Source organism: Eucyclogobius newberryi, unplaced genomic scaffold (genome assembly GCF_026437365.1).
Source record: "Eucyclogobius newberryi isolate DKJ021-1_F unplaced genomic scaffold, fEucNew1.0.hap1 SCAF_43, whole genome shotgun sequence".
In the NCBI taxonomy this organism is placed as follows: Eukaryota; Metazoa; Chordata; class Actinopteri; order Gobiiformes; family Gobiidae; genus Eucyclogobius; species Eucyclogobius newberryi.
The window spans coordinates 309,308-330,000 of record NW_027316090.1 but is presented as its reverse complement, the minus strand read 5'-3'; the positions used below and the strand labels follow the sequence as shown (position 1 = coordinate 330,000).

At 49.3% G+C, this 20,693-nt stretch overlaps 1 protein-coding gene across 1 annotated transcript in view; it reads right to left on the bottom strand.

Moving 5' to 3' along the window:
* LOC140379596 (uncharacterized) overlaps positions 1–20,693 on the bottom strand; it is a 111,452-nt gene that overhangs the window by 89,718 nt on the left and 1,041 nt on the right. The window contains exons 2-7 of the mRNA XM_072464279.1: positions 14,523–14,720; positions 13,272–13,322; positions 6,020–6,139; positions 3,532–3,558; positions 3,306–3,352; positions 2,321–2,339 (exon numbers count right to left, since the gene is read on the bottom strand). Of these exons, the coding sequence (XP_072320380.1) occupies positions 2,321–2,339; positions 3,306–3,352; positions 3,532–3,558; positions 6,020–6,139; positions 13,272–13,322; positions 14,523–14,720 (462 nt within the window). The remainder of the gene's footprint in view (positions 1–2,320; positions 2,340–3,305; positions 3,353–3,531; positions 3,559–6,019; positions 6,140–13,271; positions 13,323–14,522; positions 14,721–20,693) is intronic.

The window sequence follows — 20,693 nt, the reverse complement described above, 5'->3', positions numbered from 1 at the left end:
TCGAAAGCCACCTTCACCCACTCATGTACACTTCCTCCCACGGGTTCTTGCACTCTACCCAACAAGAAGTCAATAGGCAGACGTGGTTCTTGCCCAAACATCAGGAAAAATGGAGACTCCCCCGTGGACTGGTGAGGAGTGGTGTTATATGCGTAAAGCACCTGGGGTAAGCAAACACTCCAGTCCCTCTTACGCGATGCAGGAAGAGCACGTATCATGTTGTGAAGCGTTCGATTGAACCGCTCAAACTGCCCATTGCCTGCTGGGTGGTACGGAGTAGTACGAGACTTTGTAATCCCGTGCAACTTACACCACTGCTGGATAAGAGTGCTCTCAAAGTATCGTCCCTGGTCCGAGTGTATGCGTGCCGGCACACCAAACTTTGCAAACCACTCTGTGACCAGGACTTGCGCCACAGTGGAGGCGTACTGGTTGCGGGTTGGAACTGCAACGTCCGTCAAGACCAGCACATTTTCCAGACTTGCAGAGGTCTGCTCTAACAAGGTAAAGTCAATGGCAAGGATCTCGTTTGGCTGTGAAGCCAGTAAGTGGCCATAAAGGCGTGAAGAACTGGTTGGTTGTCCTTTGCATGCTGACATCTCTCGCAAGCCTGGCACCATTGGGCTACCTCCCGTGACATACCTGGCCAATAGCACCGGGAACGCAGCAAGGCCAGAGTCCTCTCTATTCCCTGGTGTCCATACTCCTGATGGACCTGGGTGAGGACATTCTGGACCAAGGCGTTAGGCAGAAGGAGTTGATACACAGCCCCACCACCGTCAGGACGAAACAACTGCCGATACAGCAGCCCCTCTAACTCTACCAGGCGGTCCCACTGGGCCAGCACTAAGAGGGCATCTGAAGAGAGGGCTTGTCAATTTTGGGCGGCCCAGCGCTACTCCACAGCTCCCAGTTTGGCTGAGGAGAGATGACTCAGGGGGGTGTTGTCCGTATAGACCACGCATTTGTGGCCTAGCAGGTACTCCCTAAATTTCTCAGCCAGGGCCCACTTAAGGGCCAACAACTCTAGCTTCATGGGGCTGTAGTTGGACATGTTGCGGTCAGTCGGGCCCAGCCCTCGACTGGTGTATGCTCCTGGGAGAGCACTGCCCCCAATCCAGCATGACTTGTATCGACTTCCAGAATGAATGGGAGGGAGAAGTCAGCGTAGGGAAGTACCGGGGCCGTGGTGAGCTTGGCTTTTAAGGCCTCAAAGCTCTGCTGACATTCTGTGGTCCAGGGTCCAGCAGCACTCTGGACAGGCCGTTTCCTGGACCGTTTACCAGTCAGTTCAGCAACTCTACGGTGTAAGGGAGCAGCCAGTTTGGCAAAGCCCTCGACAAAACGTCGGTAGTAAGACAGGCTTCTACTCTAACAATGTTCAAATCTAAGCTAAAACGCAGTTCCGTGGCCGTGGATGGTGTAGGCCAGATGACTACAACCTCGATTTTGCTCGGGTCCGTGGCCACCCCCTGATCCGAGATCACATGACCCAGGTAGTGCACCTCCCGCTGGAAGAGCGTCATTTGCTCAATTTAGCTTCGAGCCCTTCCTTCTGTAACCTCCCCGGCACCACGTCTAGCCTCTCCAGGTGTTGCAGAACTGTGGACGAAAACACTACTATATCGTCCAGGTAAAGCAGGAGAGACTGGCATTGCTGGTCCCAAAAGACACGTTGCATCAAGCGTTGGAAGGTGCCGGGGGCGTTACAGAGCCTGAAAGGCATACGATTCCACTCAAACAGACCGAAGGGCGTACAGAAAGCCGTTTTGTGCCGCTCACTTTCCGCAACAGGGACTTTGTTACACCCGCTGGCCAGGTCCATAGTGGAGAATCGTCTCTTCGATCCGTGGTAGTGGAAAGCTTCTTCTCAGGTCTTTAAATTGAGTTGACGGTAGTCAACGCACAGACAAATGCTGCCATCCTTTTTCCGGACCAAGACAATGGGTGAAGCAGACGGGCTGGAGCTCTCTCTGATTATTTGTGCTTCCAGGAGCTGATGCTCCTTAACCAGCTCGTGCTCTGATGGAGGAACACGGCGGGACATCATCTAGCAGGAGGATGTCATGGGTGATCAGGTTGGTACAGCCCAAATCCTGGTTGTTGTTTTAGGAGGATTTGACGCAGGTGTGACCCGTGCGACGAGCTGGTCCCTGTCCAGGATGAACCCGCCTAAGGCCCCAAGTCTCACCCACGACCGTTTACGAGAACATGAATAAATTAAGTTAATGTTAAGTAAAGTTAAGTTAATGGGAAAAGGTCAAAAGGAGAGTGATTTCTGTAAAACATCTAAAGATCAGATCAGTAAAAGTAAAAGTACCTCCTGCAGAAGAGTTGAGCTCCAGAGCGCTCCCCACAGGCTCCAGAGCGCCCCCCACAGGCTCCAGAGCGCCCCCCACAGGCTCCAGAGCGCCCCCCACAGGCTCCAGAGCGCCCCCCACAGGCTCCAGAGCGCCCCCCACAGGCTCCAGAGCGCCCCCCACAGGCTCCAGAGCGCTCCCCACAGGCTCCAGAGCGCCCCCCACAGGCTCCAGAGCGCCCCCCACAGGCTCCAGAGCGCTCCCCACAGGCTCCAGAGCGCCCCCCACAGCTTCCAGAGCGCCCCCCACAGGCTCCAGAGCGCTCCCCACAGGCTCCAGAGCGCCCCCCACAGGCTCCAGAGCGCCCCCCACAGGCTCCAGAGCGCTCCCCACAGGCTCCAGAGCGCCCCCCACAGGCTCCAGAGCGCTCCCCACAGGCTCCAGAGCGCCCCCCACAGGCTCCAGAGCGCCCCCCACAGGCTCCAGAGCGCCCCCCACAGGCTCCAGAGCGCCCCCCACAGGCTCCAGAGCGCTCCCCACAGGCTCCAGAGCGCCCCCCACAGGCTCCAGAGCGCCCCCCACAGGCTCCAGAGCGCTCCCCACAGGCTCCAGAGCGCTCCCCACAGGCTCCAGAGCGCCCCCCACAGGCTCCAGAGCGCCCCCCACAGGCTCCAGAGCGCTCCCCACAGGCTCCAGAGCGCTCCCCACAGGCTCCAGAGCGCCCCCCACAGGCTCCAGAGCGCTCCCCACAGGCTCCAGAGCGCCCCCCACAGGCTCCAGAGCGCCCCCCACAGGCTCCAGAGCGCCCCCCACAGGCTCCAGAGCGCTCCCCACAGGCTCCAGAGCGCCCCCCACAGGCTCCAGAGCGCTCCCCACAGGCTCCAGAGCGCCCCCCACAGGCTCCAGAGCGCCCCCCACAGGCTCCAGAGCGCCCCCCACAGGCTCCAGAGCGCCCCCCACAGGCTCCAGAGCGCCCCCCACAGGCTCCAGAGCGCCCCCCACAGCCTCCAGAGCGCCCCCCACAGGCTCGTCCTCATCCAGCCAGCTCACTGCTGCACGAGCACACACACATGCAGCTCAGGAGAACAGAAGAACAGAAGAAGAACAGAGAAGAACTGTTGATGGACAGATGACAGAAGGAAGAAGAGTCTGAAGCTGCAGAGCCACAAAAGCACCAGTCTGAAAGCATCAACAAACAAACAAACAAACAAACAAACAAACAGAAACTCACCTTTCTTACGAACCGCGTACAAGTTTCCTGTAACAAACAAGAGAGTTAGACCAGATCTAAACCAGGATCAGGACCAGATCTAAACCAGGATCAGGACCAGATCCAAACCAGGATCAGGACCAGATCTTTCTCTGTAATAAACCTGATCATGGTCTAGATCAGGGGGCAATTATTTTCCTCCGAGGGCCATATTGGATCCAGTAGCGGAGCCCGGCCCCTGATCACTGGTGTGAAAAAAAAATAATATATATATTATTATAATCTATTATTTACTTCATTTCATGTCCTCTTTAGTAAGGACACAAATGCAGACAAATGTTACGAACTTTTCCACCAGGATCTACAAAGCCTCTCATTAGTCACACAACCTCGAGTCTCATGCACCAATCCAAACTAAAACAGTTCCATTTTCATGTGGGTTCCTGGTTCACCACAGAGCTCCAGTTCCTTCAGAACACACAAGTATTCAAACAGGCCGTGATCATCAGAAGTCCTACACCAGAGCGAGCGCCACAGCTAGGTCCCAATATCTTCACAACAAATCTCAAACAGTACTGGAACCTCCAAGCAGCTGTTCTCAACAATAGAACCTGCCACACACGAACACGCCGACAGCAGTGAAGGTCCATGCAGTCGGTTTATGGACTTCTTCACAAATAAAGTGGCATCAAACCTTCAGCCCTCCTGCTCCAGCCCTCAGAACTGACCACTGTGGTCAGGTTCCTCCAGCCCTCAGAACTGACCACTGTGGTCAGGTTCCTCCAGCCCTCAGAACTGACCACTGTGGTCAGGTTCCTCCAGCCCTCAGAACTGACCACTGTGGTCAGGTTCCTCCAGCCCTCAGAACTGACCACTGTGGTCAGGTTCCTCCAGCCCTCAGAACTGACCACTGTGGTCAGGTTCCTCCAGCCCTCAGAACTGACCACTGTGGTCAGGTTCCTCCAGCCCTCAGAACTATAGTCACTACACTGTGGACCACACCCTCCTAGTCCATCGCCTTCGGTCAGTAGTTGGACTTTCTGGAACCGCACTCAACTGGTTCCAGTCATATTTCACAGTCAGGACAGAGTTTGTGACACTAGGACAGTTCAAATCATGATCACATACAGTCAGCTGCGGGTGCCTCAAGGGTCGGTCCTCGGGCCGACCCTTTTCACTAGCTACAGGCTCCCACTTGGTCAATAAACAATCAATAAACACAAGGTTTCATTCCAGTGTTCTGTAGATGACACTCTGTACACAGCTGTACATCAAGACGGACTCTTCCCCGACAGTTCTGCCATCTCTAATGTACAGACTCTAATGTACAGACTCTAATGTACAGACTCTAATGTCCAGACTCTAATGTACAGACTCTAATGTACAGACTCTAATGTCCAGACTCTAATGTCCAGACTCTAATGTACAGACTCTAATGTACAGACTCTAATGTCCAGACTCTAATGTACAGACTCTAATGTACAGACTCTAATGTCCAGACTCTAATGTACAGACTCTAATGTACAGACTCTAATGTACAGACTCTAATGTCCAGACTCTAATGTACAGACTCTAATGTACAGACTCTAATGTCCAGACTCTAATGTACAGACTCTAATGTACAGACTCTAATGTACAGACTCTAATGTACAGACTCTAATGTACAGACTCTAATGTACAGACTCTAATGTCCAGACTCTAATGTCCAGACTCTAATGTACAGACTCTAATGTACAGACTCTAATGTCCAGACTCTAATGTCCAGACTCTAATGTACAGACTCTAATGTACAGACTCTAATGTCCAGACTCTAATGTCCAGACTCTAATGTACAGACTCTAATGTACAGACTCTAATGTACAGACTCTAATGTACAGACTCTAATGTACAGACTCTAATGTACAGACTCTAATGTACAGACTCTAATGTACAGACTCTAATGTCCAGACTCTAATGTCCAGACTCTAATGTACAGACTCTAATGTACAGACTCTAATGTACAGACTCTAATGTCCAGACTCTAATGTCCAGACTCTAATGTACAGACTCTAATGTCCAGACTCTAATGTCCAGACTCTAATGTCCAGACTCTAATGTACAGACTCTAATGTACAGACTCTAATGTCCAGACTCTAATGTACAGACTCTAATGTACAGACTCTAATGTACAGCATTAGAGTCTGTACATGTGGGACATGTCCCCACAGGGACATGTGGGACATGTTGTCCCCACAGGGACATGTGGTGGTTCCACTGCAGTAGATCCAGAGGATCTCTGTAAAGACAGACTCATGTCTTCAGAGGAAATGGAGGAAGAAAATAAAAATAAAGATACAATAAAATAATAAAAGTAAAAATAATAGAAGTAAAAATAGCTGGTGTGTGAGTGTGTGTGTGTGTGTGTGTGTGTGTGTGTGTGTGTGTGTGTGTGTGAGTGTGTGTGAGTGTGTGTGTGTGTGTGTGTGTGTGAGTGTGTGTGTGTGTGTTTGTAGTGTGTGTTTGTAGTTACCATCCTCGTCGTCGGGGGCGACGAGTCCAGCTGCATAGTGCAGAACGGTATAAACCAGGTTGAGAGATTCTTCAGCTCCTGTTTGGACCAAACTCAGAGGATCTGATGTTTCCACTTCAACTAGAACAAGACAAAGACATGTTAATGACAAGAGGACACAAGGACACGAGGACACAAGGACACGAGAAGAAGAGAACACGAGGACACGAGGACACGAAGACACGAGGACACGAGAACACAAGGACACGAGAAGAAGAGAACACGAGAACAGGAGGACACAAGGACACGAGAACAGGAGGACACAAGGACACGAGAACAGGAGGACACGAGGACACGAGAACAGGAGGACACGAGGACACGAAAACAAGAGAACACGAGAACAGGAGGACACGAGGACACGAAAACATGAGAGCACAAGAGCACGAGGACACGAGAACACAAGAACAGGAGAACACGAGGACATGAGGACACGAAGACACGAGGACACCACGAGGACACGAAGACACAAGGACACGAGGAAACAAGGACACGAGAAGAAGAGAAGAAGAGAACAAGAGGACACGAGAACACAAGAACACAAGGACACAAGGACACGAAGACACAAGGACACGAGAACACAAGAACACAAGGACACGAGGACACCACGAGGACACCACGAGGACACGAGAACACGAGAACACAAGAACACAAGGACACCACGAGGACACGAGGACACAAGAACACGAGGACACGAGGACACCACGAGGACACGAGAACACGAGAACACAAGAACACAAGGACACCACGAGGACACGAGGACACAAGAACACGAGGACACGAGGACACCACGAGGACACGAGAACACGAGAACACAAGAACACAAGGACACCACGAGGACACGAGGACACAAGAACACGAGGACACGAGGACACCACGAGGACACGAGAACACGAGAACACAAGGACACGAGAAGAAGAGAACACGAGAACAGGAGGACACAAGGACACGAGAACAGGAGGACACAAGGACACGAGAACAGGAGGACACGAGGACACGAGAACAGGAGGACACGAGGACACGAAAACAAGAGAACACGAGAACAGGAGGACACGAGGACACGAAAACATGAGAGCACGAGAGCACGAGGACACGAGAACACAAGAACAGGAGAACACGAGGACATGAGGACACGAAGACACGAGGACACCACGAGGACACGAAGACACAAGGACACGAGGAAACAAGGACACGAGAAGAAGAGAAGAAGAGAACAAGAGGACACAAGAACACAAGAACACAAGGACACAAGGACACAAGGACACGAAGACACAAGGACAGGAGAACACAAGAACACAAGGACACGAGGACACGAGAACACAAGAACACAAGGACACCACGAGGACACGAGGACACAAGAACACGAGGACACGAGGACACCACGAGGACACGAGAACACGAGAACACAAGAACACAAGGACACCACGAGGACACGAGGACACAAGAACACGAGGACACGAGGACACCACGAGGACACGAGAACACGAGAACACAAGAACACAAGGACACGAGGACACCACGAGGACACGAGAACACGAGAACACAAGAACACAAGGACACCACGAGGACACGAGGACACAAGAACACAAGGACACGAGGACACGAAGACACGAGAACACAAGGACACGAGAACACGAGAAGAAGAGAACACGAGGTCACGAGGACACGAGAACACAAGGACACCACGAGCACACGAGGACACGAGGACACGAGAACACGAGGACACGAAGACACGAGGACATGAGGACATGAGGACAAGAGAACACAAGAAGAAGAGAACACGAGAACAGGAGGACACGAGAACACGAGGACACGAGAACACGAGGACACGAGAACACGAGGACATGAGAACACGAGAAGAAGAGAACACGAGGACAAGAGGACACGAGGACATGAGAACACGAGAAGAAGAGAACACGAGGACAAGAGGACACGAGAGGACGAGGACACGAGAACACAAGAACACGAGGACACGAAGACACGAGGACACCACGAGGACATGAGAACACGAAGACACGAAGACACGAGGACACAAGGATACAAGGACACGAGAACACGAGAAGAAGAGAACACGAGGAAACGAGGACACGAGGACACCACGAGGACACGAGAACACGAGGACATGAGAACACGAGAAGAAGAGAACACGAGAACACAAGAACACGAGGACACAAGGACACAAGGATATGAGGACACGAGAACACGAGAACACAAGAACACGAGGACACAACGAGGACACGAGGACACAACTAGGACACGAGGACGCAAGAACACGAGGACACGAAGACACGAGAAGAAGAGAACACGAGAACACGAGGTCACGAGGACACGAGAACACAAGAACACGAGGACACCACGAGCACACGAGGACACGAGAACACGAGGACACGAAGACACGAGGACACGAGAACACGAGAAGAAGAGAACACGAGAGCACGAGGACACGAAGACACCAGAAAAAAAGAACACAAGAACACCAGAACACGAGGACACGATAACACGAGGACACGAGGACACGAAGACACGAAGACACGAGGACACGAGGACACGAGAACACGAGGACACGAGAGCATGATAAGAAGAGAACACGAGAACACGAAAACACCAGAACACGAGAAGAAGAGAACACGAGGACATAAGGGCACGAGAACACGAGGACACAAGAAGAAGAGGACATGAGAAGAAGAGGACACGAGAACACGAAGACACAAGAACACAAGAACGAGAGAACACGAGAACACGAGAACACGAGGACACGAGGACATGAGAAGAAGAGGACACGAGAGCAATAGGACACGAGAACACGAGAAGAAGAGAACACGAGGACACGAGAACACAAGAAGAAGAGGACACGAGAAAAAGAGGACACGAGAACACGAAGACACGAGGACACGAGGATACAAGGACACGAGAACACGAGAAGAAGAGAACACGAGAACACGAGAACACAAGAACACGAGGACACGAAGACACGAGGACACGAGAACAAAAGAACACAAGGACACGAGGACACCACGAGGACACGAGAACACGAGAACACGAGAACACAAGAACACGAGGACACCACGAGGACACGAGGACACAAGAACACGAGGACACGAGGACACGAAGACACGAGAACACAAGGACACGAGAACACGAGAAGAAGAGAACACGAGGTCACGAGGACACGAGAACACAAGGACACCACGAGCACACGAGGACACGAGGATACGAGAACACGAGGACACGAAGACACGAGGACATGAGGACATGAGGACAAGAGAACACGAGAAGAAGAGAACACGAGAACAGGAGGACACGAGAACACGAGGATACGAGGACACGAGGACACGAAAACAAGAGAACACGAGAGCACGAGGACACGAGAACACGAGGACACGAGAACACGAGGACATGAGAACACGAGAAGAAGAGAACACGAGGACAAGAGAACACGAAAACACGAGAAGAAGAGAACACGAGGACATGAGGACACGAGAGGACGAGGACACGAGAACACAAGAACACGAGGACACGAGGACACGAAGACACGAGGACACCACGAGGACATGAGAACACGAAGACACGAAGACACGAGGACACAAGGATACAAGGACACGAGAACACGAGAAGAAGAGAACACGAGGAAACGAGGACACGAGGACACCACGAGGACACGAGAACACGAGGACATGAGAACACGAGAAGAAGAGAACACGAGAACACAAGAACACGAGGACACAAGGACACAAGGATACGAGGACACGAGAACACGAGAACACAAGAACACGAGGACACAACGAGGACACGAGGACACAACTAGGACACGAGGACGCAAGAACACGAGGACACGAAGACACGAGAACACGAGAAGAAGAGAACACGAGAACACGAGGTCACGAGGACACGAGAACACAAGAACACGAGGGCACCAGGAGCACACGAGGACACGAGAACACGAGGACACGAGGACACGAAGACACGAGGACACGAGAACACGAGAAGAAGAGAACACGAGAGCACGAGGACACGAAGACACCAGAAAAAAAGAACACAAGAACACCAGAACACGAGGACACGATAACACGAGGACACGAGGACACGAAGACACGGAGACACGAGGACACGAGGACACGAGAACACGAGGACACGAGAGCACGATAAGAAGAGAACACGAGGACAAGAGAACACGAGAACACCAGAACACGAGAAGAAGAGAACACGAGGACACGAGAACACGAGGACACAAGAAGAAGAGGACATGAGAAGAAGAGGACACGAGAACACGAAGACACAAGAACACAAGAACGAGAGAACACGAGAACACGAGGACACGAGGACACGAGGACACGAGGACATGAGAAGAAGAGGACACGAGAGGAATAGGACACGAGAACACGAGAAGAAGAGAACACGAGGACACGAGAACACAAGAAGAGGACACGAGAAAAAGAGGACACGAGAACACGAAGACACGAGGACACGAGGATACAAGGACACGAGAACATGAGAAGAAGAGAACACAAGGACACGAGAACACAAGAACACAAGGACACAAAGACACAAGGACACAAGGACACGAGGACACGAGAACACGAGAACACAAGAACACGAGGACACGAGGACACCACGAGGACACGAGAACACGAGGACACGAGAACACGAGAACATGATAATACGAGGACACCACGAGGACACAAGGACACAAGAACACGAGGACACGAGGACACGAAGACACGAGGACACGAGAACACGAGAAGAAGAGAACACGAGAACACGAGGTCACGAGGACACGAGAACACGAGAACACAAGAACACTAGGACACGAGGACACCACGAGGACACGAGAACACGAGGACACGAGAACACGAGAACATGATAATACGAGGACACCACGAGGACACAAGGACACAAGAACACGAGGACACGAGGACACGAAGACACGAGGACACGAGAACACGAGAAGAAGAGAACACGAGAACACGAGGTCACGAGGACACGAGAACACGAGAACACAAGAACACTAGGACACAAGAATAAGAGGACATGAGAAGAAGAGGACACGAGAACACGAAGACACAAGAACACAAGAACGAGAGAACACGAGAACACGAGGACACGAGGACACGAGGACATGAGAAGAAGAGGACACGAGAGGAATAGGACACGAGAACACGAGAAGAAGAGAACACGAGGACACGAGAACACAAGAAGAGGACACGAGAAAAAGAGGACACGAGAACACGAAGACACGAGGATACAAGGACACGAGAACACGAGAAGAAGAGAACACAAGGACACGAGAACACAAGAACACAAGGACAGAAAGACACAAGGACACAAGGACACGAGGACACGAGAACACGAGAACACAAGAACACGAGGACACGAGGACACCACGAGGACACGAGAACACGAGGACACGAGAACACGAGAACACGATAATACGAGGACACGAGGACACCACGAGGACACAAGGACACAAGAACACGAGGACACGAGGACACGAAGACACGAGGATACGAGAACACGAGAAGAAGAGAACACGAGAACACGAGGTCACGAGGACACGAGAACACGAGAACACAAGAACACTAGGACACCACGAGCACACGACGAGCACACGAGGACACGAGGACACGAGAACACGAGGACACGAAGACACGAGGACATGAGGACATGAGGACACGAGAACACGAGAACACGAGAAGAAGAGAACACGAGAACACGAGGACACGAAAACAAGAGAAGACGAGAGCACGAGGACACGAAGACACCAGAACACCAGAACACCAGAACACGAGGATACGAGGACACAAAGACACGAAAACACGAGAAGACAAGAGCACGAGGACACGTGAACACGAGGATACGAGGACACAAAGACACGAAAACACGAGAACACGAGAACACGAAAACACGAGAACACAAGAAGAAGAGAACACGAGGACACAAGGACACGAGGACACGAGAACACGAGAACACGAGGACACGAGGACACGAAGACACGAGGACACCACGAGAACACGAAGACACGAGGACACGAGGATACAAGGACACGAGAACACGAGAAGAAGAGAACACAAGGACACGAGAACACAAGAACACAAGGACAGAAAGACACAAGGACACAAGGACACGAGGACACGAGAACACGAGAACACAAGAACACGAGGACACGAGGACACCACGAGGACACGAGAACACGAGGACACGAGAACACGAGAACACGAGAACGAGAGAACACGAGGAACACGAGAAGAAGAGAACACGAGGACACGAGGACACGAGAACATGAGAACACGAGAACGAGAGAACACGAGGAACACGAGGACACAAGGACACGAAGACACGAGGACACGAGGACACGAGAACACGAGAAGAGAACACGAGGACACGAGAACACGAGGACACAAGGACACGAGAACACGAGGACACAAGAAGAAGAGGACACGAGAAGAAGAGGACACGAGAACACGAAGACACGAGAACGAGAGAACACGAGGACACAAAGACACGAGAACACAAGAACGAGAGAACACGAGGACACGAGAACACGAGAACACGAGGACACAAGAAGAAGAGGACACGAGAGGAAGAGAACACGAGAACACGAGAAGAAGAGAAGAAGAGAAGAAGAGAACACGAGGACACGAGAACATGAGGACACAAGGACACGAGAACGAGAAAACACGAAGACACGAGAACGAGAGAACGAGACGACACGAGGACACGAGGACACGAGGACACGAGGACACGAGAACGAGAGAACACGAGGACACGAGAACGAGAGAACGAGATGACACGAGGACACGAGAACACGAGGACACGAGGACACGAGAACGAGAGAACACGAGGACACGAGAACGAGAGAACGAGACGACACGAGGACACGAGAACGAGAGAACGAGACGACACGAGGACACGAGAACATGAGGACACGGGAACACGAGGACACAAGGACACGAGAACGAGAAAACACGAAGACACGAGAACGAGAGAACGAGACGACACGAGGACACGAGGACATGAGAACGAGAGAACACGAGGACACGAGAACGAGAGAACACGAGGACACAAGGACACAAGGACACGAGGACACGAGGACACAAGGACACAAGAACACAAGAACACGAGAACTCAAAGACACAAGAATGGACAGACAGGGTTAGGGTTGGTCCGGGTTTGGGTGAGTCGGGTTTAACAGAGTCAGAGTTGGTGAAGTGAGTCTTGCCTCGGCGACTTGAGTCCTTCAGGATTTTCCTGACTCCGGCCGAAGAACGACCTGCTCAAAACACACGTATTATTCTGAGAGTCACACACTCAAGACTTATGCAAACTGTGATCTAAACCAGGACTAAACATGGAGCGGCCTCCTGCTGGTGCCAGAGTCAGGACTAAACATGGAGCGGCCTCCTGCTGGTGCCAGAGTCAGGACTAAACATGGAGCGGCCTCCTGCTGGTGCCAGAGTCAGGACTAAACATGGAGCGGCCTCCTGCTGGTGCCAGAGTCAGGACTAAACATGGAGCGGCCTCCTGCTGGTGCCAGAGTCAGGACTAAACATGGAGAGGCCTCCTGCTGGTGCCAGAGTCAGGACTAAACATGGAGCGGCCTCCTGCTGGTGCCAGAGTCAGGACTAAACATAGAGCGGCCTCCTGCTGGTGCCAGAGTCAGGACTAAACATGGACCGGCCTCCTGCTGGTGCCAGAGTCAGGACTAAACATGGACCGGCCTCCTGCTGGTGCCAGAGTCAGGACTAAACATGGACCGGCCTCCTGCTGGTGCCAGAGTCAGGACTAAACATGGAGCGGCCTCCTGCTGGTGCCAGAGTCAGGACTAAACATGGAGCGGCCTCCTGCTGGTGCCAGAGTCAGGACTAAACATGGAGCGGCCTCCTGCTGGTGCCAGAGTCAGGACTAAACATGGAGCGGCCTCCTGCTGGTGCCAGAGTCAGGACTAAACATGGAGCGGCCTCCTGCTGGTGCCGGAGTCAGGACTAAACATGGAGCGGCCTCCTGCTGGTGCCAGAGTCAGGACTAAACATGGAGCGGCCTCCTGCTGGTGCCAGAGTCAGGACTAAACATGGACCGGCCTCCTGCTGGTGCCAGAGTCAGGACTAAACATGGACCGGCCTCCTGCTGGTGCCAGAGTCAGGACTAAACATGGACCGGCCTCCTGCTGGTGCCAGAGTCAGGACTAAACATGGACCGGCCTCCTGCTGGTGCCAGAGTCAGGACTAAACATGGACCGGCCTCCTGCTGGTGCCAGAGTCAGGACTAAACATGGAGCGGCCTCCTGCTGGTGCCAGAGTCAGGACTAAACATGGAGCGGCCTCCTGCTGGTGCCAGAGTCAGGACTAAACATGGAGCGGCCTCCTGCTGGTGCCAGAGTCAGGACTAAACATGGAGCGGCCTCCTGCTGGTGCCAGAGTCAGGACTAAACATGGAGCTTTAGTATAAAACAGTCCTGTAGGTGGCGCTGTACCTGTGCTCGCTGTTAAGTTGCTCAAGTCGAACACAATGACAAACACGGAGGTCCAGGTGATGAACAGCGCCACCACCAGGACCCAGGCCAGTGGAGAACTGAAGGTGGAGTAGACTTCATCTGAGAAGGTTCTTCTGGGTTTGAGCGGCGCAGCAGAGGCTTCAATGACCATCGTGGAGGAACCAGAGGAACGAGTCACTGTGGAGGAGACAGAAGGTCATCAGGACATCTCAGGAACCAGAACAGCACAAGGACATGAGCATCATCATTCTTATCATCTAACACATGTGTCATATGTTCTATAACACATGTGTCATATGTTCTATAACACATGTGTCATATGTTCTATAACACATGTGTCATATGTTCTATAACACATGTGTCATATGTTCTCTACGACATGTGTCATATGTTCTATAACACATGTGTCATATGTTCTCTACGACATGTGTCATATGTTCTATAACACATGTGTCATATGTTCTATAACACATGTGTCATATGTTCTATAACACATGTGTCATATGTTCTCTACGACATGTGTCATATGTTCTATAACACATGTGTCATATGTTCTCTACGACATGTGTCATATGTTCTATAACACATGTGTCATATGTTCTATAACACATGTGTCATATGTTCTATAACACATGTGTCATATGTTCTCTACGACATGTGTCATATGTTCTATAACACATGTGTCATATGTTCTCTACGACATGTGTCATATGTTCTATAACACATGTGTCATATGTTCTCTACTACATGTGTCATATGTTCTCTACTACATGTGTCATATGTTCTCTACGACATGTGTCATATGTTCTATAACACATGTGTCATATGTTCTCTACGACATGTGTCATATGTTCTATAACACATGTGTCATATGTTCTATAACACATGTGTCATATGTTCTATAACACATGTGTCATATGTTCTATAACACATGTGTCATATGTTCTATAACACATGTGTCATATGTTCTATAACACATGTGTCATATGTTCTATAACACATGTGTCATATGTTCTATAACACATGTGTCATATGTTCTATAACACATGTGTCATATGTTCTATAACACATGTGTCATATGTTCTATAACACATGTGTCATATGTTCTCTACGACATGTGTCATATGTTCTATAACACATGTGTCATATGTTCTCTACGACATGTGTCATATGTTCTATAACACATGTGTCATATGTTCTATAACACATGTGTCATATGTTCTATAACACATGTGTCATATGTTCTATAACACATGTGTCATATGTTCTATAACACATGTGTCATATGTTCTCTACGACATGTGTCATATGTTCTATAACACATGTGTCATATGTTCTCTACGACATGTGTCATATGTTCTATAACACATGTGTCATATGTTCTCTACGACATGTGTCATATGTTCTCTACGACATGTGTCATATGTTCTATAACACATGTGTCATATGTTCTCTACGACATGTGTCATATGTTCTATAACACATGTGTCATATGTTCTCTACGACATGTGTCATATGTTCTATAACACATGTGTCATATGTTCTCTACGACATGTGTCATATGTTCTCTACGACATGTGTCATATGTTCTATAACACATGTGTCATATGTTCTCTACGACATGTGTCATATGTTCTATAACACATGTGTCATATGTTCTCTACGACATGTGTCATATGTTCTATAACACATGTGTCATATGTTCTCTACGACATGTGTCATATGTTCTATAACACATGTGTCATATGTTCTCTACGACATGTGTCATATGTTCTATAACACATGTGTCATATGTTCTCTACGACATGTGTCATATGTTCTATAACACATGTGTCATATGTTCTCTACGACATGTGTCATATGTTCTATAACACATGTGTCATATGTTCTCTACGACATGTGTCATATGTTCTATAACACATGTGTCATATGTTCTATAACACATGTGTCATATGTTCTATAACACATGTGTCATATGTTCTATAACACATGTGTCATATGTTCTATAACACATGTGTCATATGTTCTATAACACATGTGTCATATGTTCTATAACACATGTGTCATATGTTCTATAACACATGTGTCATATGTTCTATAACACATGTGTCATATGTTCTATAACACATGTGTCATATGTTCTCTACGACATGTGTCATATGTTCTATAACACATGTGTCATATGTTCTATAACACATGTGTCATATGTTCTATAACACATGTGTCATATGTTCTATAACACATGTGTCATATGTTCTATAACACATGTGTCATATGTTCTCTACGACATGTGTCATATGTTCTATAACACATGTGTCATATGTTCTATAACACATGTGTCATATGTTCTATAACACATGTGTCATATGTTCTATAACACATGTGTCATATGTTCTCTACGACATGTGTCATATGTTCTATAACACATGTGTCATATGTTCTCTACGACATGTGTCATATGTTCTATAACACATGTGTCATGTGTTCTATAACACATGTGTCATATGTTCTATAACACATGTGTCATATGTTCTATAACACATGTGTCATATGTTCTATAACACATGTGTCATATGTTCTCTACGACATGTGTCATATGTTCTATAACACATGTGTCATATGTTCTCTACGACATGTGTCATATGTTCTATAACACATGTGTCATATGTTCTCTACGACATGTGTCATATGTTCTCTACGACATGTGTCATATGTTCTATAACACATGTGTCATATGTTCTCTACGACATGTGTCATATGTTCTCTACGACATGTGTCATATGTTCTATAACACATGTGTCATATGTTCTCTACGACATGTGTCATATGTTCTATAACACATGTGTCATATGTTCTCTACGACATGTGTCATATGTTCTATAACACATGTGTCATATGTTCTATAACACATGTGTCATATGTTCTCTACAACATGTGTCATATGTTCTATAACACATGTGTCATATGTTCTATAACACATGTGTCATATGTTCTATAACACATGTGTCATATGTTCTCTACAACATGTGTCATATGTTCTATAACACATGTGCCAGTTTAAGACGTGCTTCAGAATGTTGAGCTAACTGTAAGGGTTAGCTTGTTAGCTTGTTAGCTTGTTAGCTTGTTAGCTTAGCTTTATCCCAGTGTACAGAGCTTCACAGAGGTCAAGACGTGTAGATAAAAGCACAGATCACACGCTCCAGGTCAGTGAGAGATAAAACACATGTGTTGGTGGAACATGAGTTTATCACAAAATGAGGATTCAAAAGCAGCAAAATTAATTTGTCTTTTGTAAAATATTCCATCACAACATGGAGCTGGATGTGGCTCACTTATGGTCTCAATCCTGGTTCTGACCTCTGCGTTTGACCACAACATTCTACTGCAGAGATTAGAATGTCATAAACCTCAGGGGTCACTACTGGGTCCAGTTCTGTTTCCTCTTTACATGCTGCCGTTAGGTCACATGATCAGGTCACATGATCAGGTCACATGATCAGGTCACATGATCAGGTCACATGATCAGGTCACATGGCATTAACACTCAGCTGTATTTATCAATGAACCTGATCAGAGCGATCAAGGAGACAGACTTAGAGCTCGTGTGAAGGAGATAAAAACCTGGAGGACACTTAATGATCTGCTTCTTAACCCTGAACAAACCGAGGTCATTGTGCAGGAGGTCATTGTGCAGGAGGTCATTGTGCAGGAGGTCATTGTGCTGGAGGTCATTGTGCAGGAGGTCATTGTGCTGGAGGTCATTGTGCTGGAGGTCATTGTGCTGGAGGTCATTGTGCAGGAGGTCATTGTGCAGGAGGTCATTGTGCAGGAGGTCATTGTGCTGGAGGTCATTGTGCAGGAGGTCATTGTGCTGGAGGTCATTGTGCTGGAGGTCATTGTGCTGGAGGTCATTGTGCAGGAGGTCATTGTGCTGGAGGTCATTGTGCTAGAGGTCATTGTGCTGGAGGTCACTGTGCTAGAGGTCATTGTGCTGGAGGTCATTGTGCTGGAGGTCATTGTGCTGGAGGTCATTGTGCAGGAGGTCATTGTGCAGGAGGTCATTGTGCAGGAGGTCATTGTGCTGGAGGTCATTGTGCAGGAGGTCATTGTGCTGGAGGTCATTGTGCTGGAGGTCATTGTGCTGGAGGTCATTGTGCAGGAGGTCATTGTGCTGGAGGTCATTGTGCTAGAGGTCATTGTGCTGGAGGTCACTGTGCTAGAGGTCATTGTGCAGGAGGTCATTGTGCTGGAGGTCACTGTGCTAGAGGTCATTGTGCTGGAGGTCATTGTGCTGGAGGTCATTGTGCTGGAGGTCATTGTGCTGGAGGTCATTGTGCTGGAGGTCACTGTGCAGGAGGTCATTATGCTGGAGGTCACTGTGCTAGAGGTCATTGTGCTGGAGGTCATTGTGCTGGAGGTCATTGTGCTGGAGGTCACTGTGCTAGAGGTCATTGTGCTGGAGGTCATTGTGCTGGAGGTCATTGTGCTGGAGGTCATTGTGCTGGTCCTAAACATGCACAAGACTAGGGATGCGTACCGCTCCGCAGGACCGGATCTGGACTTGTAAAAACGTTTCGGTTCAGGTCCAAAAGAAACGAAACCCGGTGATTCGGTTCTGGACTCATAACAAATCTAGCTCTCACATTCTATATCCTTTACGTTCTAGAATCTAAACCATCTTAAAACTTCCATAAATCGCCAAATTTGCGTTGGAAAAGACGTAAACTCTGACATGGCTGTCACTGGCCCGGAGCATCAGCGACGCACGAGTCTTCACCGCCGCAGAAGTTGAAGCCGGCGAAATTAGACGCGAGACCGAACACTGAGGCGGCTGTAAGATCAAGGGCTTTATTTGAAGCGTTTCAAGCCGCCGCTTGTGCCGCTTGTGCCGCTCCGTGAGTTAACTTAAAGGTCCCATAACATGCTAAATCCACATTTCAGAGCTTTTAACCTTCTTACATTGCCATTAGTGCTTCATAAATGTCCAGAGTGTTTTTTTGATTGATTCCCTCAGTTTTTAGCTTTAGTACAAACTATCTCCTTCCTCCAATCTCCAACTGACGGGGAAAAGAGCGCGTCATAACCACAGGCTCGCGTCACCATCCATAAAAAGCTTTAACTGGTTCAAAATGCAGCAGCAAAATTACAACAGCAACTAAAAGAAGAGAGCACATTACGCCGGTGCTGGAGTCTCTTCAGTGGCTCCTGTCGAGTTTAGAATCACATTTAAACTCCTCCTCCTGATTTACAAAGCCATAAATGACATGGCCCCTCCCACCTCAAAGATGCTATAGAACCATCTCATCCAATCAGAGCTCTTCACTCTCAATGCTGGACTTCTGGTGGTGCCAAGAGTCTCTAAAAGCACAGTAGGAGGTGGAGTCCTGTCCATGTTAAAGAGGCGACACAGTCTCTTCATTTAAGTCCAGGCTTAAACGTTCCTCTTTGAAATGACTTATGGTCAGACCAGTTATAACAGAAACATAAACCCACAGCTTCAGCTCCGCTGCCCTAGCAGCAACTCTGGGGGAAGTATGAGCTCTGTCCTCTAATAAAGACATATTCTATCAAACTATATTTCATATTTAGTTCTCCTGGGTCTGTCACATGTCTCTCCTCCTCTCAGATCCTCAGCTTGTGTCTGTGAAACGTTGTGTCGGGGTCAAAAGCTCGTTAAAGGTGATTATATCTCCTTTAATAACTCAGACTTTAGAGTGTTTGCTCTGAAATAACTGCTTGATCTCTGAAGCAGGTTCAGGTCCGACAGGAGCGGCAGGTGCCACAGGGGGCGCTACAGGGCGTGTCCCTTCACCCACACTTTGAGTGGTGGAAAAGCTCTAGAGAAACTCACTGTTACAATCAAACTGTGGCTAATGCTAGCATGTGCGCTAACGCTGTGTGAACACAGAACAAACAAGAAGAACATTATGTCCAGGACCAGGACCAGGACCAGGACCAGGACCAGGACCAGGACCAGGACCAGGGTCAGGACCAGGGTCAGGGTCAGGGTCAGGACCAGGACCAGGGTCAGGACCAGGGTCAGGACCAGGACCAGGACCAGGACCAGGGTCAGGACCAGGACCAGGACCAGGACCAGGACCAGGACCAGGACCAGGAACAGGACCAGGACCAGGACCAGGACCAGGA